Source organism: Otolemur garnettii, unplaced genomic scaffold, assembly GCF_000181295.1.
Source record: "Otolemur garnettii isolate 467f Iridium unplaced genomic scaffold, OtoGar3 scaffold00176, whole genome shotgun sequence".
Lineage (NCBI taxonomy): Eukaryota > Metazoa > Chordata > Mammalia > Primates > Galagidae > Otolemur > Otolemur garnettii.
This window is the reverse complement of record NW_003852571.1, coordinates 2,811,331-2,825,823: the sequence shown is the minus strand read 5'-3', so window position 1 is coordinate 2,825,823 and position 14,493 is coordinate 2,811,331. Positions and strand designations below refer to the sequence as shown.

Below are 14,493 nucleotides of genomic sequence, written 5' to 3'. Positions count from 1 at the left end.
TTTTTTTTTAAGAAAAGAAACCTGGAAATGTGTTTTATTAAGATATAAAACTAAAAACTCTACCTACCATTCTAGAATTTCTGGAAAATAGGCTATTCACCTGATTGCTACATCTACATGCATGGTGAATGCTAATAACAAAAAGTGAGACAAAGTATATGGTGCAAATGTCCTCCTGATAACTCAGGACTTAAAGTTCTTTTTCCAGGGATGTGGTGACCTTCTGAACAGCGAACACTAGTTAACTGTGGCTGGTAGGCCAGACTTCAGGAAACTGAAGTAAATTTATTTTAGACTTGGCGCCTGTAGCTCAAGTGGCTAGGGTGCCAGTCACATACACCTAAGGTGCGGGTTCGAATCCAGCCTGGGCCCACCAAAACAACGACGGCGGCAACCAAAAAAAAGTAGCTGGGCGTTGTGGCAGGCGCCTGTGGCTCAAGTGGCTAAGGGGCCAGCCACATACACCTAAGGTGGTGGGTTCGAATCCAGCCTGGGCCCGCCAAAACAATGACGGCTGCAACCAAAAAATAGCTGGGTGTTGCAGCGGGCACCTGTGGGCCCAACTACTTGGGAGGCTGAGGCAGGAGACTCGCTGGAGTCCAGGAATTGGAGGTTGCTGTGAACTGTGATGCCATGGCACTCTACCCAGGGGGATAGCTTGAGGCTCTGTCTCAAAAAAAAAAATTATTTTAATCCTATGATATATCCAGAAAAATTATCTTTTAATCAGTTTTCCAAAATGAACTTTTTGCAGTCCACGTACATCTCCATAGTGCTCCAGTCCTCCATTAGCTCTTTGGGAAAATGGAGTTCCCAGTTTGAGAACCTGGGTGAAAAAATTTGTGTATTTATCAAACATGGCTCACCCTATTCAACAATTCTCTTTATGTGGGTGCTTGTTTATTTGGATTCCAAAAAGCTGGAGTTAACTAGACCAACACCATAATAAATATTTTCAGGAATGTTGGAGAAAACTTGGAACTACCTACTTATTTACTGTTTATTCTAATTAAACCAAAAAATGTGAAACCCTGAGCACGTGGTGAGTTCTGAGCATGTAGGAGGAGCAGCCTACTGAGAATCCTTACTCAGAGGCTGCTGGACAGCAATGGTGTCTCAGCGCACATAGAGTCCAGCCACAGGGGCAGGCAGTTCAGGCACAAGTTTCATGCGAGGCTCATAGCTTCCTCTGCTGACGATCTAGAGCAGTGATTCTCAACCTTCCTAATGCTGCAACCCTTTAATACAGTTCCTCATGTTGTGGTAACCCCAACCATAAAATTATTTTCGTTGCTACTTCATGTGTGCAAAAATATGTATTTTCTGATGGTCTTAGGCAACCCCTGTGAAAGGGGTCTTAGGCAACCCCTGTGAAAGGGTCACGACCCACAGGTTGAGAACCGCTGGTCTGGAGAGTGACATGTGGTTGGTGTGCCAAACCCCAGCCTCTCCACCCCACCAGTGTGGGATTTGAGTCACTCTATCTCTTTCCATCTTTCTTAAGGACCAACACTAACCTCAGCCCATGTTAAATGCAAAGAGATGGAAAGGCATTTCTTTTCTTTTCAATTGCCAGCTCTTGGCATAAGGCTTTATTCCATCTTTATAATAGTAAACAAGCCAAAACTACTGCAGACCCTGTAAACACAGGATTAAACAGATTTTCTTTCAAAACTAGAAAAGGAAAGGATTTAGACTATCATGAGCAAGTTTTCAACTCCACTGAAAACAAGGCCAGTTATAAAGATGACTCATAAAGGACAGAAGAAAGTAGTTATTTTGAAAGCAGAAAAACTATGTGATCAAAGCATCCTCCCAGTAGCCAGCTATTATCCCTTGAAAAGTCACCTCTGGGGGAGTTTTAGGGGTCTGTATGCAAATCTAAAACTACAGTAGAACCTTTGTAAGATGACCATCCAAGGGATTATAATAGACTGGTCCACACACGGAGGCTGTCAACATAAGGAACTAGGCCTACTGTACTGATAACATACATGTGGTACATGTCCGGTCTATGAAAATCAGGTCAACTCAAGGAGACAGTCAATATAGGGAGGTGTTCAGCTATGAGGGTCCTGGGTGTATATTAAAACCAGCCAGCCCGGGTGTGGTAGCTCAGTTGAGCCTAAGACTTTAAAACTAGCCTAAAATCACAGCAAGAACCTATGTCTACAAAATAATTAAAAAATTAACTGGGTGTGGTGGTATGTGCCCGTAGTCCCAGCTACTGGAGGCAGGAGGGTGGCCTGAGCCCAGAAATTCATGGCTGCAGTAAGCTATGATCCTGCTACTGCACTGCAGCCAGGATGACAGGGTGAGATCTTGTCTTTAAAAACAAACCAACGGCTCGGCGCCTATAGCTCAACCGGCTAAGGCGCCAGCCCCGTCCCCCTAGGGTGGCGGGTTTGAATCCCCAGCCCGGACCCGCCAAAACAACAATGATGGCTGCAACCAAAAAATAGCCGGGCGTTGTGGCGGGCGCCTGTGGTCCCAGCTACCTGGGAGGCGGAGGCAGGAGACTTGCTTGAGCCCAGGAGTTGGAGGTTGCTGTGAGCTGTAATGCCACGGCACTCTGCCCAGGGGGACAGCTTGAGGCTCTGTCTCAAAATAAATAAATAAATAAATAAAATAAAAACAAACCAACAAAGCAAAACAAAACAAACCGACCAACCAAAACCCTTTGAGCCTAAACCCTGACACCTTACCAATTGTCAAAAAGAAGAGTATTCTCTTTTTACTATTATGCTTTGAAGACCCAGGCCCTGTGCTCACCTGGCAATGCTCCGAAGTGGCCGATGGTGGCCAGTGGAGGGTCTTTCTGGCCTCATACAACTTTCCCCTCTCTGCAAGGCAGCAGGTCCCAGGGAGAAGATGGGAAGGGTGGAATATGGCTTGGAGGGCAGCCGCATCTGTCATCCCAAACAGAACTGAGAGTGAGCAGCACCCTTAACAGGGTAGAGGCATAGAACAATCACACATCATGACCTAATCAGGCTTGGCTTACCTTTTTGCAACACTGTGAGCACACCGGCCTGCACACAAAATCAGAAGTGTTACTTGGCATGACATGATAAATGCAATCGGGGGCTTAGAAAAATGGAAGCCTGCACAGTTGGCAGTTTCTAAACTGCAAAACCTTGCTGGTTTTTCTGTCAGAACCTAACAAACTGATACACTGAGGATGGCCTGAAAGACCATCTGTAAATTTCTTACATCATCTCCTGTGAAAGGATCAATCTGTATCTGCTTATAATTTTCTTACTTGTCTATGTAGGGATCACATAGTAACCATACTATTTTTTTCTGTTCAAACATAACATATTATTAGAATTATCTTGGCTACATAAAAGAAAAAAACTTGCAGAGAAATATTTTCCAGTTCAACACCAAATAGGTGTTTGGCCTATCCTTGTTCAGAAATCCATTTTCCTAACAGTCAAGGGTGGCGTGAGGAACTGTAACAGAACGGGCCATTTCTACTTTATGCCTGTGTAGAGAACTGATGAGGCAAGGAAGGCAAAAGCCCCTGTCACACCTGCTGGATCTGCCTCCTCCTAAGTTACAATACACTTACCTCTTACAGAACTGACACGTGTAGGACCAGGTGAAGAAGGAAAACCTCCTGGTTCGGCAACAAAAGCAGAGCTAAAAAATACAAATTTAAAAGGAGTAAAGCGCCGTGGCTAGCGGCTCCTTTCCTAGTGTCCATGTTTGAATACACTCTACATTCACACACTGGGGAAGTTAGGTGGACAGAAGGAGGAAGAGAACTCAGAAATTCTGTTTATAACGGTTGGCTCTTTGATACTGATAATCTGGGTTTGTATTTAATTATAATTCTATTTTTAAAAGTAATAAAAGGCCACAGTTATCAAATGTCTCACCATCATGGAGGCAATCTGAAGAAGGTTCTGAAAAACTCTTCTTTTTCTCAGATATTTTCTTTACAGATCCTTGAAAAATATACAGGCTAAATGCAGAGTTGGTTTGCATACCATTATTTATTATGGTTGTTTTAAAATTTTCCATAGATTTTGGTATCTAAGTGAGAAACAAAAATACTCCCTACTTGTGCGCTATGCAGAACAGGGACTATCCACTGGAGTGTGAATACCTCCTCCTAAATCCCCTAAAAATGTCCTGTGTCATTTGGCCAGCAGACAACTCTGCCAGGAGGCCATATGTGGGACTGGCCTTTCTTCTACCCTTCTGATCAGTGTTAAACAGCTCTACCTTTCCTTTTTTCAGGGCGGTGTAGACATCTTTATACTGTTGGTATTTTTCCAGTTCTGCCTTCACTAGGACCTGACGAATATGCATCACTTCTTCCACAGTAAGAGCAAGGCACTCCACTGGGTAGCAGAATTCCTCCTGAAATTCAAAATGCCACAGGAATGAGAGGTTCCCACCCTGTTTTGGAAATGCCAAACTTCCCTTCAGATCAGACACCTGGTTAGTAGCTTCAGAGGAGAGGTGACCCAGGGACCACTGAGACAGAGCTGGCTCCCTCTGGGGACCACATCATTTCTAATTAGAGACCACAGAGGCAGAAAACATCTGGGGACCCTGTGAAACATGGTACCCGCCTATCAAAATTTCCGAAAAATGAAAGTTCCTCACATTTGTTCAGATATTTCAACACCAGTAACTCTGTTTCATTAGTAGAGCTATGTGTCTGGGCTTAAAACCTTCAAAACATTTTGTTGTTCTAAATCAATTTTATGACAGTTTTCTTCTATGATTATGCAAAGACATACTTAGTGCTGTGCTATACTTATATACTAACAGACAAGTAGCAAATCTATACCACTGTCCTGGTTTTACTTAGACATGTTTAACTGTGTGCCCTGGGGAGGGTGCTGTGGCATCATCATAGCTCACAGCAACTTCAAACTCTTGGGCTCCAGCGATCCTCCTGCCAGCCTCAGTTGGCGCCGTGGGTATGTACCAGGCCTGGATAAGTGTTTCTAATTTTGGTAGAGACAGGGTCTCACTCTTGCTCAGGCTGGTTGGTCCTGTTTTTAAAACTGGTTTGTGGTACCCAGACTAGCCAAAGAAGGAGGTTAGTAATTTATACTGACAAGCATTATTTAGTGATCAGTTACATCAGCACACTTAAAAGACCCCAATGTGTGAAGGGGACTCTAACACGATGCTAGCACAGTGGTTTACTCAAAGGTGCTCTCTCTAGGCTGCCCAAAGTCTGCAGTTTGGGACTGGGTTTCAGCAGCTGCTGAATGAATAGTCAGCCCTGGAAGGCCCGGAGAAACCCAGAAGAAATATTTACGTTGGCATTTCATGTCTATGGTCTCCCTAAAAACAGCTGCTGAAGATGATGATGTAACTGATCCCACTGAACAGGAGCCTCCCGCCTGTCCACTCCCCACCCTGGCAGCCCTTGATTGGTGAATCTCAGAGAAAGACAGAACAGTCTTGTGCATTTGGACCCGGCCAGGCTTCAAGGGGCCATTGTGGTGCAGTGACACTGAGACTGAATGTTCTCACACAAACACATCACAAGTCACTCCCTCACAGGCACTCTGGAGCCCAGCAAGCCTGGTGGGAAAGCATGTGACTAGGAGGAATGCAGCTGATCGGTAGACTTTTGATATTCAGTTCTGTCTTTCAGTCAGAGAGAAACAAAAATAAATCTAGGTTGCAAACTTGATAAACATTAGCATTTACTAAAGAAAAAGGAGTAAGATAAACTACTGCCTCCTACTAAAAATCAGTACAAAATCATCTCTGTCAAACTATCTTAAGGAAGATTAACTTTGCTTAATGTTTTAGGAAAAATTCTGAAATTGAATTTTTAAGATGGGTTTATTAGTATTTAGAACTCAGGGGAATAACTTATTCAAAAAGATTATATCATTTGCTCTAAGACACCCAAAATTCTAAAAAATTAAAAAAAAACTCCCCATCACACAATCCCCTCTTTGGATCACACTGGGATGTTCAGTATCTACTCTGATTTGTTCCACATGAGAACAGAAAGTAGTGTCAAGTGGGAACAATGAAGGTTAGGCCTAAACAGGCAGTATCAGCCATGTACATCTGGATGACTGCTTTTGTCAGCTTTTAATTCATTTCACTACACTTGATCTTAGCCAAAAGGCTGAGAAGCGATATTTTAATGCGTTTTAGAAGTTGTCCCATGATCACTTCTACTTATCAGTAATAAGTATGACTGTGGTCTGCTTTCTGATGGCTAATTGTATGACAAAATCTCTAAGCTGCAACAAAATAATGCATGGACCTAGAAATAACCAGATTTGTTATAATATATACCAGGAAAATAGCAAATAGTCCCAATTTAATTAACTTTATAACTAGAATACCTGAGCCAGTAAACATTCCAGGTAATCCCATCTCATTTGTGAGGACATGCTGGCCCATGATAAACCTGGCAGCCGGTACTTTTCTCTCTCCAGTCTGAAGGCACAAAAGGGCCTACTCAAACCCACATTCAACTTACTGCCATGAACTATGTGCAGATCCAGTACTTCATAGGATAAAATCATAGATTTTCTCTTGTTATTTTTAAAAATTTCAAACAGACTACCCTTTAGTAAAATAATTTCCATCTGGTCAAATGCTAATGCTTTAATTCCAGAGCTTTCCCAAGGACAACAAAACTTTAATGCAACATGAAAGAAACTAATAGTAGTTACTAGAATAGTTTTCATTATTTTTTTCAATTGACAAAAATATTAATTCAACATCCTTATTGAACTTTAACAGATGCTGCTGAGCTACTATGCCGTAAAACTAAAGAGCACTCAGGCTCCCACCACGAGGGAGCACCCTGCCCATCAGGAGCTTGGGGACAGGCCAGGGGAAGTCCACACCAGGGACAAGGCCAGGAGAAGGCCACACTGGGAACAGGCCTGGGGAAGGCCACACCAGGGACAGGCCAGGAGAAGGCCACACTAGTACAGCTCTGGTGCCCTTACCTGCCCTTGTTTTCCTGTGACCCCCAAATTTAGGAAAGGGAAGCTAAATCTGAAGGAGTTTTAATAAAGATGACAATATGCTATAGAAATAGACATGCCTTACTTTTATACCTATCACTTAAATCGCTGGTTATATTTTACTATTTAGAAAGGGTAGGAGTTAAATAGTACAAAGGTCATAGAGATAATACAAAAATTTGGTTATTGAGCCACACAGAGAAATGGGTACTGTCATCTTTTATACACTGTTTTTTTATGTGTGTGTAGAGACAAGAGTCTCACTCCTCAGTAGAGTACCGTAGTGTCACAGCTCACAGCAACCTCCAGCTCCTGGGCTTAGGTGATTCTCCTTCCTCGGCCTCCCAAGTAGCTGAGACTACAGGCATCCGCCACAACGCCCAGCTATTTTTTTGTTGCAGTTCAGCCAGGGCTGGGTTTGAACCCACCACCCTTGGTATATAGGGCCGGCACCCTACTCACTGAGCGACAGGCACTGCCCTTATACAGTGTTCTTGATTAGTAAAAACATCATATTATAAATAACAGACATTTAAAGAATATCCAAAATAAACATTGGTTTTTGAGGTTTTTTCTTTTAGACAGAGTTTCACTTTGTCACCCTTAGTAGAGTGCTGTGGTGTCACAGCTCATAGTAACCTCCAGCTCTTGGGCTCAGGCAATTCTCTTGCCTCAGCTTCCCAAGTAGCTGGGACTACAGGCACATGCCACAACATCTTGCTATTTTTTGTTGCAGTTTGGCCGGCCCCTTGGTATATGGGGCCAGTGCCCTACCCACAGAGCCACAGGCGCCAGTTTTTGAGTTTTTAACAACCCCAAAGAAGGCAAATTTAAATAAAAGTAGCAACCATTAAGTTTAATTACTCTTGGGGGATAGGAGAGGTTTAAAATTCAACTTTCAAACTAACAGTAAATCGTATCTATGTTGGAAGCAGTCTGTGGACTTAGGGTACAGGGACTTCTGTCTGTCTGGGAGACTGATAATAAAATGCCAGCAGCTCTTCAGTGGTGGCAGCAGGAGTGATGAGAGTGAATAAGCCACCCCAGCCCATGACCATGTGCTATCCCACAGGGCAGATAAAAAATAAATGTGGATGGGAGGCTGAGGCAAGAGAATCACTTGGGCCCAAGAGTTTGAGGTTGCTGTGAGCCGTGACGCCACAGACTCTACCAAGGGCAACATAGTGAAACTCTGTCTCAAAATAAATAAATAAATAAATAAATAAGGAAAGGGGTAGAGACTGCCTCTGTACTTCATAGCAAAGAACAGAGAAAGGAACTGCTGTGTCTCGTTCACATTGTGGGTCTCCTTTCTATACTGAGAAGGGTGAGAGAAATAACAAAGGGGGGGGGTCATCTGTTAAGGACAAATTTTGTAAACAAAGGGCCTGAATCCACAAAGGCTGCTCCATAGCACCTGTCACACAGGAGCAGAAGAGGCTTCCATGTGGTCTCAGGGCTTTTTATTAATACTTCACTCAAATGGGAAGTTTCAAACAATAGTATAAAATATATTTTTCTGTTAAAAAAACTCAAAAACACAGTAATAAAATGCAGGATTATTTAAAATATTTTAAATAGCCACATCAATAAAAAGGAAACTCAGAATTTCTCTCTTCAGAGATGTAACTCTGTGATCTTCACACACAGCTTCACAACAGGTGATTATACACAGGCTCCCGGATAAGCCACAGAGGCTTATCCACTAAGCTCTTGGTGGGGTGTGTAGGAATCTGTGCAGGGTAGGGTAGGGGGCCCACCGTGGCTACCTGGCCAGGCAGGAGCCTGTTGTGGCTAAAGAACAAATGAGCAAATGCTCTTCTGATGGGGATGGAGGGCAAGAGGAAAGCACCCATGGGCTCTGAGGGGGCTCCTGCACGTGGAGAGAGGAGTTCCCTCCTGTATTAATTAGGCACTCTCTAAACTGGATGCTGCATTTTGAGTTTGTTGTCCTTTTGAAGTTATTACTGTCTCAACTGAGATCACGGTATAATCTATGCATCCTACATGTGATTGGAGTCAATGATCAGAAGCAAGTGCCCATCTAAGCTGTTAAATCTTGCAGAGTGCAGTAGTTGAAGTATCATTGTCAAAGAGACAGAGAGAATAAAATGATTCCCAGAACCAGCAGAAAGAGGCCAACCTTTGAGGACTTCCACCTGCTGGTAAAAGCTCTCTCACATAGATAATACATAGCCCCTGCTACCCCAAACATGGCTGCTTCCAAAGGGTGAGAGCTGAGCAGAGAAGCTGTTTGTATGGTAGAAAAAAGTGGTCGGAAAGGCGTCCTTGGCCATACACTGGTTATCCTAGGCACCTGAACAATGGATAAGGGAAAAGAAAACAGCAAGGGGAAAAGAAAAGGAGAAAATAATGCTGAACACAAGTGACTACAGATCATGAAAGAAAAACAAAACAGAAAACATCGTGAGGACGAGAAGGATCCATGCCAGTGTCTGCACCCATATGTACCATCAGCAGTCAGACTGTGGAGTCATCTGGAACGCCTCAGAGTTCACAGGGCAAGGCCTTATGTTTAGTATTTTTCTAACTTGGTGGTTCAGGGAACACTCTGGACTTCTTAAACAGGGCTTGCAGGGACACAGGGCAGAGGCAACTGCCCCAGTGGCTACAGAGCATGGGGGCACACTCCAGGCAGCTGCTTGCTCCTGCTCCTGGGAAGGTATTAAATCACCTTTCACCTTGATGTGCAATCACCCTCAATTATTTGACCAAATGATGAAAAAAATTCATTTAAAGTATCCTAAGGAAAAGGAAACTGACACAATAAAAAAATTATTGACAACAAAAACATTTGACATTTTCAATTGAATTGTTATAAACACAAAATGATTCCTTGCCTTATAAAATGCAGATATAATGTTAAATTAACTGCCACACTTTAAAAACAATACTTACCAAACTGGAGGGGATTACTAATAACTGTGATTTTATAGATTTCCCAAGATAAAGTACTAGCAAGAAAAGTCATTGCTTAGAACTGGGTGTTCATTCTGCTTCGGCCTGTCCCTCTGCCTTCTGACCTGGACTCACTGTGTTCAGGGCTTCAACTTGAGCACCTCTAGAGCTGGGTCTTTCTTGTGATGCAAAGTGCCCTCTAGCCTTCTCCACAGAGTTCAGAGCCTGACAACATTCACGCCAAGAGTTAGTTCAGCTTCACTAGGAAAGACATAGTGTGGGCTGAAGGTCTTGGAAAAACGTCTATTATTAGCTGTAACTATACTGTAGCTAATTTAATGGTTGTTTTACATTGACAATTTTTAAATTTAAGTCTAACCTCAATAATAATGTTGTCTGATCACAAAGGCCATGTATGTAGTGAATGACAGACTGGCCTTGGGGAAAAGCTAGATGAAGAAAAGAATATCCTAATTATAGGAGTCATGAAAAAAAATCACAAAGCTCCCTCTTATGTATTTTCAAATTGTGACAATAAACATACATTTAGGTAAAGCAACAACTTAATTCACATTAACAAAAGTCTTTTGGATTTTACAACTTAAGCCTGTCTTGGTCAGAGTTCTGCTTTCCTGTTAGTAAATCCTGACAGATCACAGTGTGCTGGTGATTATTTAGGAGCTAAGGAAAGGCCATAAAATTATTAGTTTCTTATTTTGGACTAGAGGTGAGTGATCGAACGTCAACACTCTATGCATTGTTTAAATCCTCCCTCCCCCATTTACAGTAACCACACTACTCCCTCTACTTTGAGGGAGGAATATCTGTCATTGCTTCATTTGAAACCCTGGTGAGTCATCAAAGCCTAGAAAAAAATGAACTTAAGCATTGTCTAGTATTTTTTCTTCATAAATATATAAAAAAAAATTAGATATCCAATTGTGGGAGGAATGTGTATATATATATATATATATATACACACACACACACACACACATATACATAATATAGATTTTTTTTGCAGTTTTTGGCTGGGGCTGGGTTTGAACCCTCCACCTCTGGCATATGGGGCTAGTGCCCTACTCCTTTGAGCCACAGGCACCACCTCCATAATATAGATATTTTGAGACAGAGTCTTGCTCTGTTGCCTAGGCTAGAGTGCCATGGCCTTATCCTATCTTAAAGCAACCTCAAACTCCTGGGTTCAAGTGATCCTCCTGCCTCAGCGTCCCAAGGTGCTAGGATTATGGGCCCGAGTCACCATGCCTGGCTAATTGTGGGGTAGAATACTGATTGAAGCCTTGCATCTTGCTACCAATATTTCTGAAGCCAAGTGGGACTACATAAGCATCTCCACAGACTTCTTTGGCTGGCCGATCTACCACTTCTTCCTGGAAAGGCCCGTGTGCTGAGCCACTGTCCTGAGAAAGGGGAAACCACAACAAGAATCTGCAAGTAAACCTGTTAACCAGTCCAACAGCTGTTTAGGTCCCAATATTACAAGACATTATTGGAAAACAATGCCCAATTGTCACTAATGAATCAAAATTCCCCTCCTCCTTGTGCTTCTGCCTCAATAAGCTGGTTAATATAGTAATATTTTGCTATAGTTTATTGTAAATCAGTTTTTAAAATTTTTTTCAATGGATTAATCTCCTTTGAAAGAAGAAGGAATTTCTTTCATAATAATCCATAGTTTCAAGATTTTACATTGATACATCTTTTTTTAAAAGTGCTCAAAATGGGCTTGGCACCCGTAGCTCAGTGAATAAGGTGCAGGCCACATACACTGAAGCTGGTGGGTTGGAGCCTGGCCCAGGCCTTCTAAACAACAATGACAACTGCAACCAAAAAATAGCCAGACATTGTGGCAGCTACTCAGGAGGCTGAGGCAAGAGAATTGCTTAAGGCTAAGAGTTTGAGGTTGCTGTGAGCTCTGATGCCATAGCACTCTACCAAGGGCAACATAGTGAGACTGTCTCAACAACAACAAAAAAGTGCTCAAAATGAACAAGACTGGTTAACTTTCATTTAGATTATGGTTGGAGTTTGTTTTCTTTAGCTATTAAATAAGTTATCCAAACTTCACAAGTTTTTACCTCTTTATCATCTTGGTAAGAAAGCCAATTCTAGGTCTCCCAATGACCCTCGGGGTCACGAGGCAGTCTCTCCAGTACTTACAAGTGAGCGGGAACTCAGCCGAGATGGTGGCAGGAACTGCCTCACGTTAGTAGGTGTTTCCTTTTCAATGGAATGTCGTCGCTGGGGTGGCTGCCTTCGCTCTGGCTGGGGTGTTGATGATATGGGTAAGAATTTTGGAGGCCCTAAAGATTTAACCAAACAAACTCTTTTACAAAATAAAAATCATACATTAAAAAAATTTTTTAACAGAAAATCCTTTGTCATTGGGATAAATTGCTTCCAAGGAGGAAGTATTTATTTCCCTAGAGACACATTTTAAGATGGTAATCAGTAGAAGTATTTGAGAACTGTCCTAGCAGAATCTCTGCAAAATAAACTTGCTACAGAATTAACAGAGAAAAAAAATGCTGTTTTTAATATTTAAATTCACACATTAAAAACAGTGTAACTGTAGCCTCAGATCTGCACACACAAATGCCTTCATGTTACTTTACACATAATTTTACAATTATAAAGTCTCAGGCATTATTTTGAAAACGAGTAAAAATATGTATTCTGTGTGGCAAAATTCTCAAGGGTACCTTCTTTTCATTTTCTTTTTAAAGCTAAGATAGGGAAAACTCCCTTTTCTATATGTTTATTGACATATTTTGTCCTTGGGTTTAAATTAAGCTGTATTTAAAGTGCAAAAAGTAAATTTCAGCTCTGATGTAAATAATGTATCACTTTTCTCTTCTGCCTAGTAGTATTTTGGGACAGTGTTTAACAGAAGAATGTTGTAGTGCCTGAACAGTCCTGGGTTCACATGTGGGGAACACCGCAGAGCGGGAGGAGTACCCTGCACTGCCTGAGTTCTGTGCGGTGTCCCCTCCTCCACCTGTGCAGCAAAGCCACTGCGGTGCTGTGGGAAGGAGAGTGAGAGCCAGTACACAGTTAAATATGAAGCTTCCATCTGGACCGTCCCACCAAGAGAAATCACTGAAAGAAATCAACACAATTTCTACAGTCATGAAAAGATACAGTAATATGTTATGTGACTTAATTAGGTTTCTATAATATTTAATAGGCCTTATCAAATACCAATTACAGATAAGAAACAAAGCCAGCTCCTATTGTCTAAATAATAAAAACACTATTTAAATCATTTAAAGCACTAAAGTCTCCATATGTATGAGAAATTAGGCCAACATTCTAAGAATACCTTAATATTAAAATCTATAATTTTTAATCCTTCCTAAAAATCATACCGATAAAAAAGATTACTAAAAACCTTTAGAAATCCTTTAACTTTAGATACCTATGTTTGCAACCCATTGGCTGAAGAGTTGTAAAGGTATTTTCACTGTCTGTATGTGCCTGTGGATATGGGTGTGTGTGGGTGTGTGTGCATGTGTGGGTATGCGGTGTATGTGTGGATATGGGTCTGTGTGTGTGTGGATATGGGTGTGTATGTGTGGATATGGGGGTGAGTGTATGAGTGGATATGGGTGTGTATGTATGTGTGGATATGAGTGCCTCATGATATCCCTATCTTAGCTTTAAAAAGAAAATGAAAACCTACCTTATGATGCCACCCTAGGGTTTGTGTGGCTTTGGGGGTGTATGTGGCTATGGGTAGATGTATGGCTATGGGTGTATGTGTGTGGCTATGGGGGTGTGTGTATATGGATATGGATGTGTATGTATGTGGCTATGGGTATGCGTGGCTGTGGGGTGTGTGTAGCTATGGGGGTTGTATGGGGATATGGGGGTTTATGTGTGTGGATATGGGGGTGAGTCTATGAGTGGATATGGGTGTGTAGTGTATGTGTGGATATGGGGGTATGTGGATATGGGTGCCTCATGATATCCCTATCTTAGCTTTAAAAAGAAAATGAAAACCTATCTTATGATGCTACCCTAGAGTTTGTGTGGCTATGGGTGTGTGTGTGTGTGTGTAGCTTTGGGGGTGTGTGTGGCTATGGGGGTGTGTGCATGGCTTTGGAGGTGTATGTGGCTATGGGTGTATGTGTGTGGCTATGGGGGGTGTGTACATATGGATATGGGTGTGTATGTGTGTGGCTATGGGTATGTGTGGCTATGGGGTGTGTGTAGCTATGGGGTTGTATGTGGATATGGGGGTGTATGTGTGTGGATATGGTTGTGTGGCTGTGGGTGTGTGTGTGGCTGTGTGTGTGTGGCTATGGGGGTATATGTGGCTGTGTGGGTATGGGGGTGTATGTGGGTATGAGGATGTGTGTGGGTGTGTGGGTGTGTGGCTGTGGGGATGTGTGTGGGTGTGAGGGGTGTGAGGGGTGTGTGGCTGTGTGGGTGTGTGGCTGTAGGGATGTCTGTGGGTGTGAGGGGTGTGTGGCTGTGGGGGGGTGTGGGGGTGGGGGGGTGTGTGGGCTGTGGGGGGGTGTGTGGGTGGGGGGGTGTGTGGCTGTGGGGGTGTGTGGACATGGGGGTATGTGAGGAG

General features: G+C 42.6%; 1 protein-coding gene across 2 annotated transcripts in view; it reads right to left on the bottom strand.

Annotated features, from left to right (window-relative positions):
• The window catches only part of SPIRE1 (spire type actin nucleation factor 1), a 205,718-nt gene that overhangs the window by 3,294 nt on the left and 187,931 nt on the right, over positions 1-14,493 (bottom strand). Inside the window, exons 10-15 of one of the 2 annotated variants that reach the window (XM_023519463.1) lie at positions 12,075-12,217; positions 9,118-9,291; positions 4,234-4,371; positions 3,575-3,645; positions 3,005-3,032; positions 2,773-2,909 (exon numbers count right to left, since the gene is read on the bottom strand). In XM_023519463.1, coding sequence (XP_023375231.1) covers positions 2,773-2,909; positions 3,005-3,032; positions 3,575-3,645; positions 4,234-4,371; positions 9,118-9,291; positions 12,075-12,217 — 691 coding nt within the window. The remainder of the gene's footprint in view (positions 1-2,772; positions 2,910-3,004; positions 3,033-3,574; positions 3,646-4,233; positions 4,372-9,117; positions 9,292-12,074; positions 12,218-14,493) is intronic. The other variant, XM_003800472.3, reaches the window with a different exon arrangement.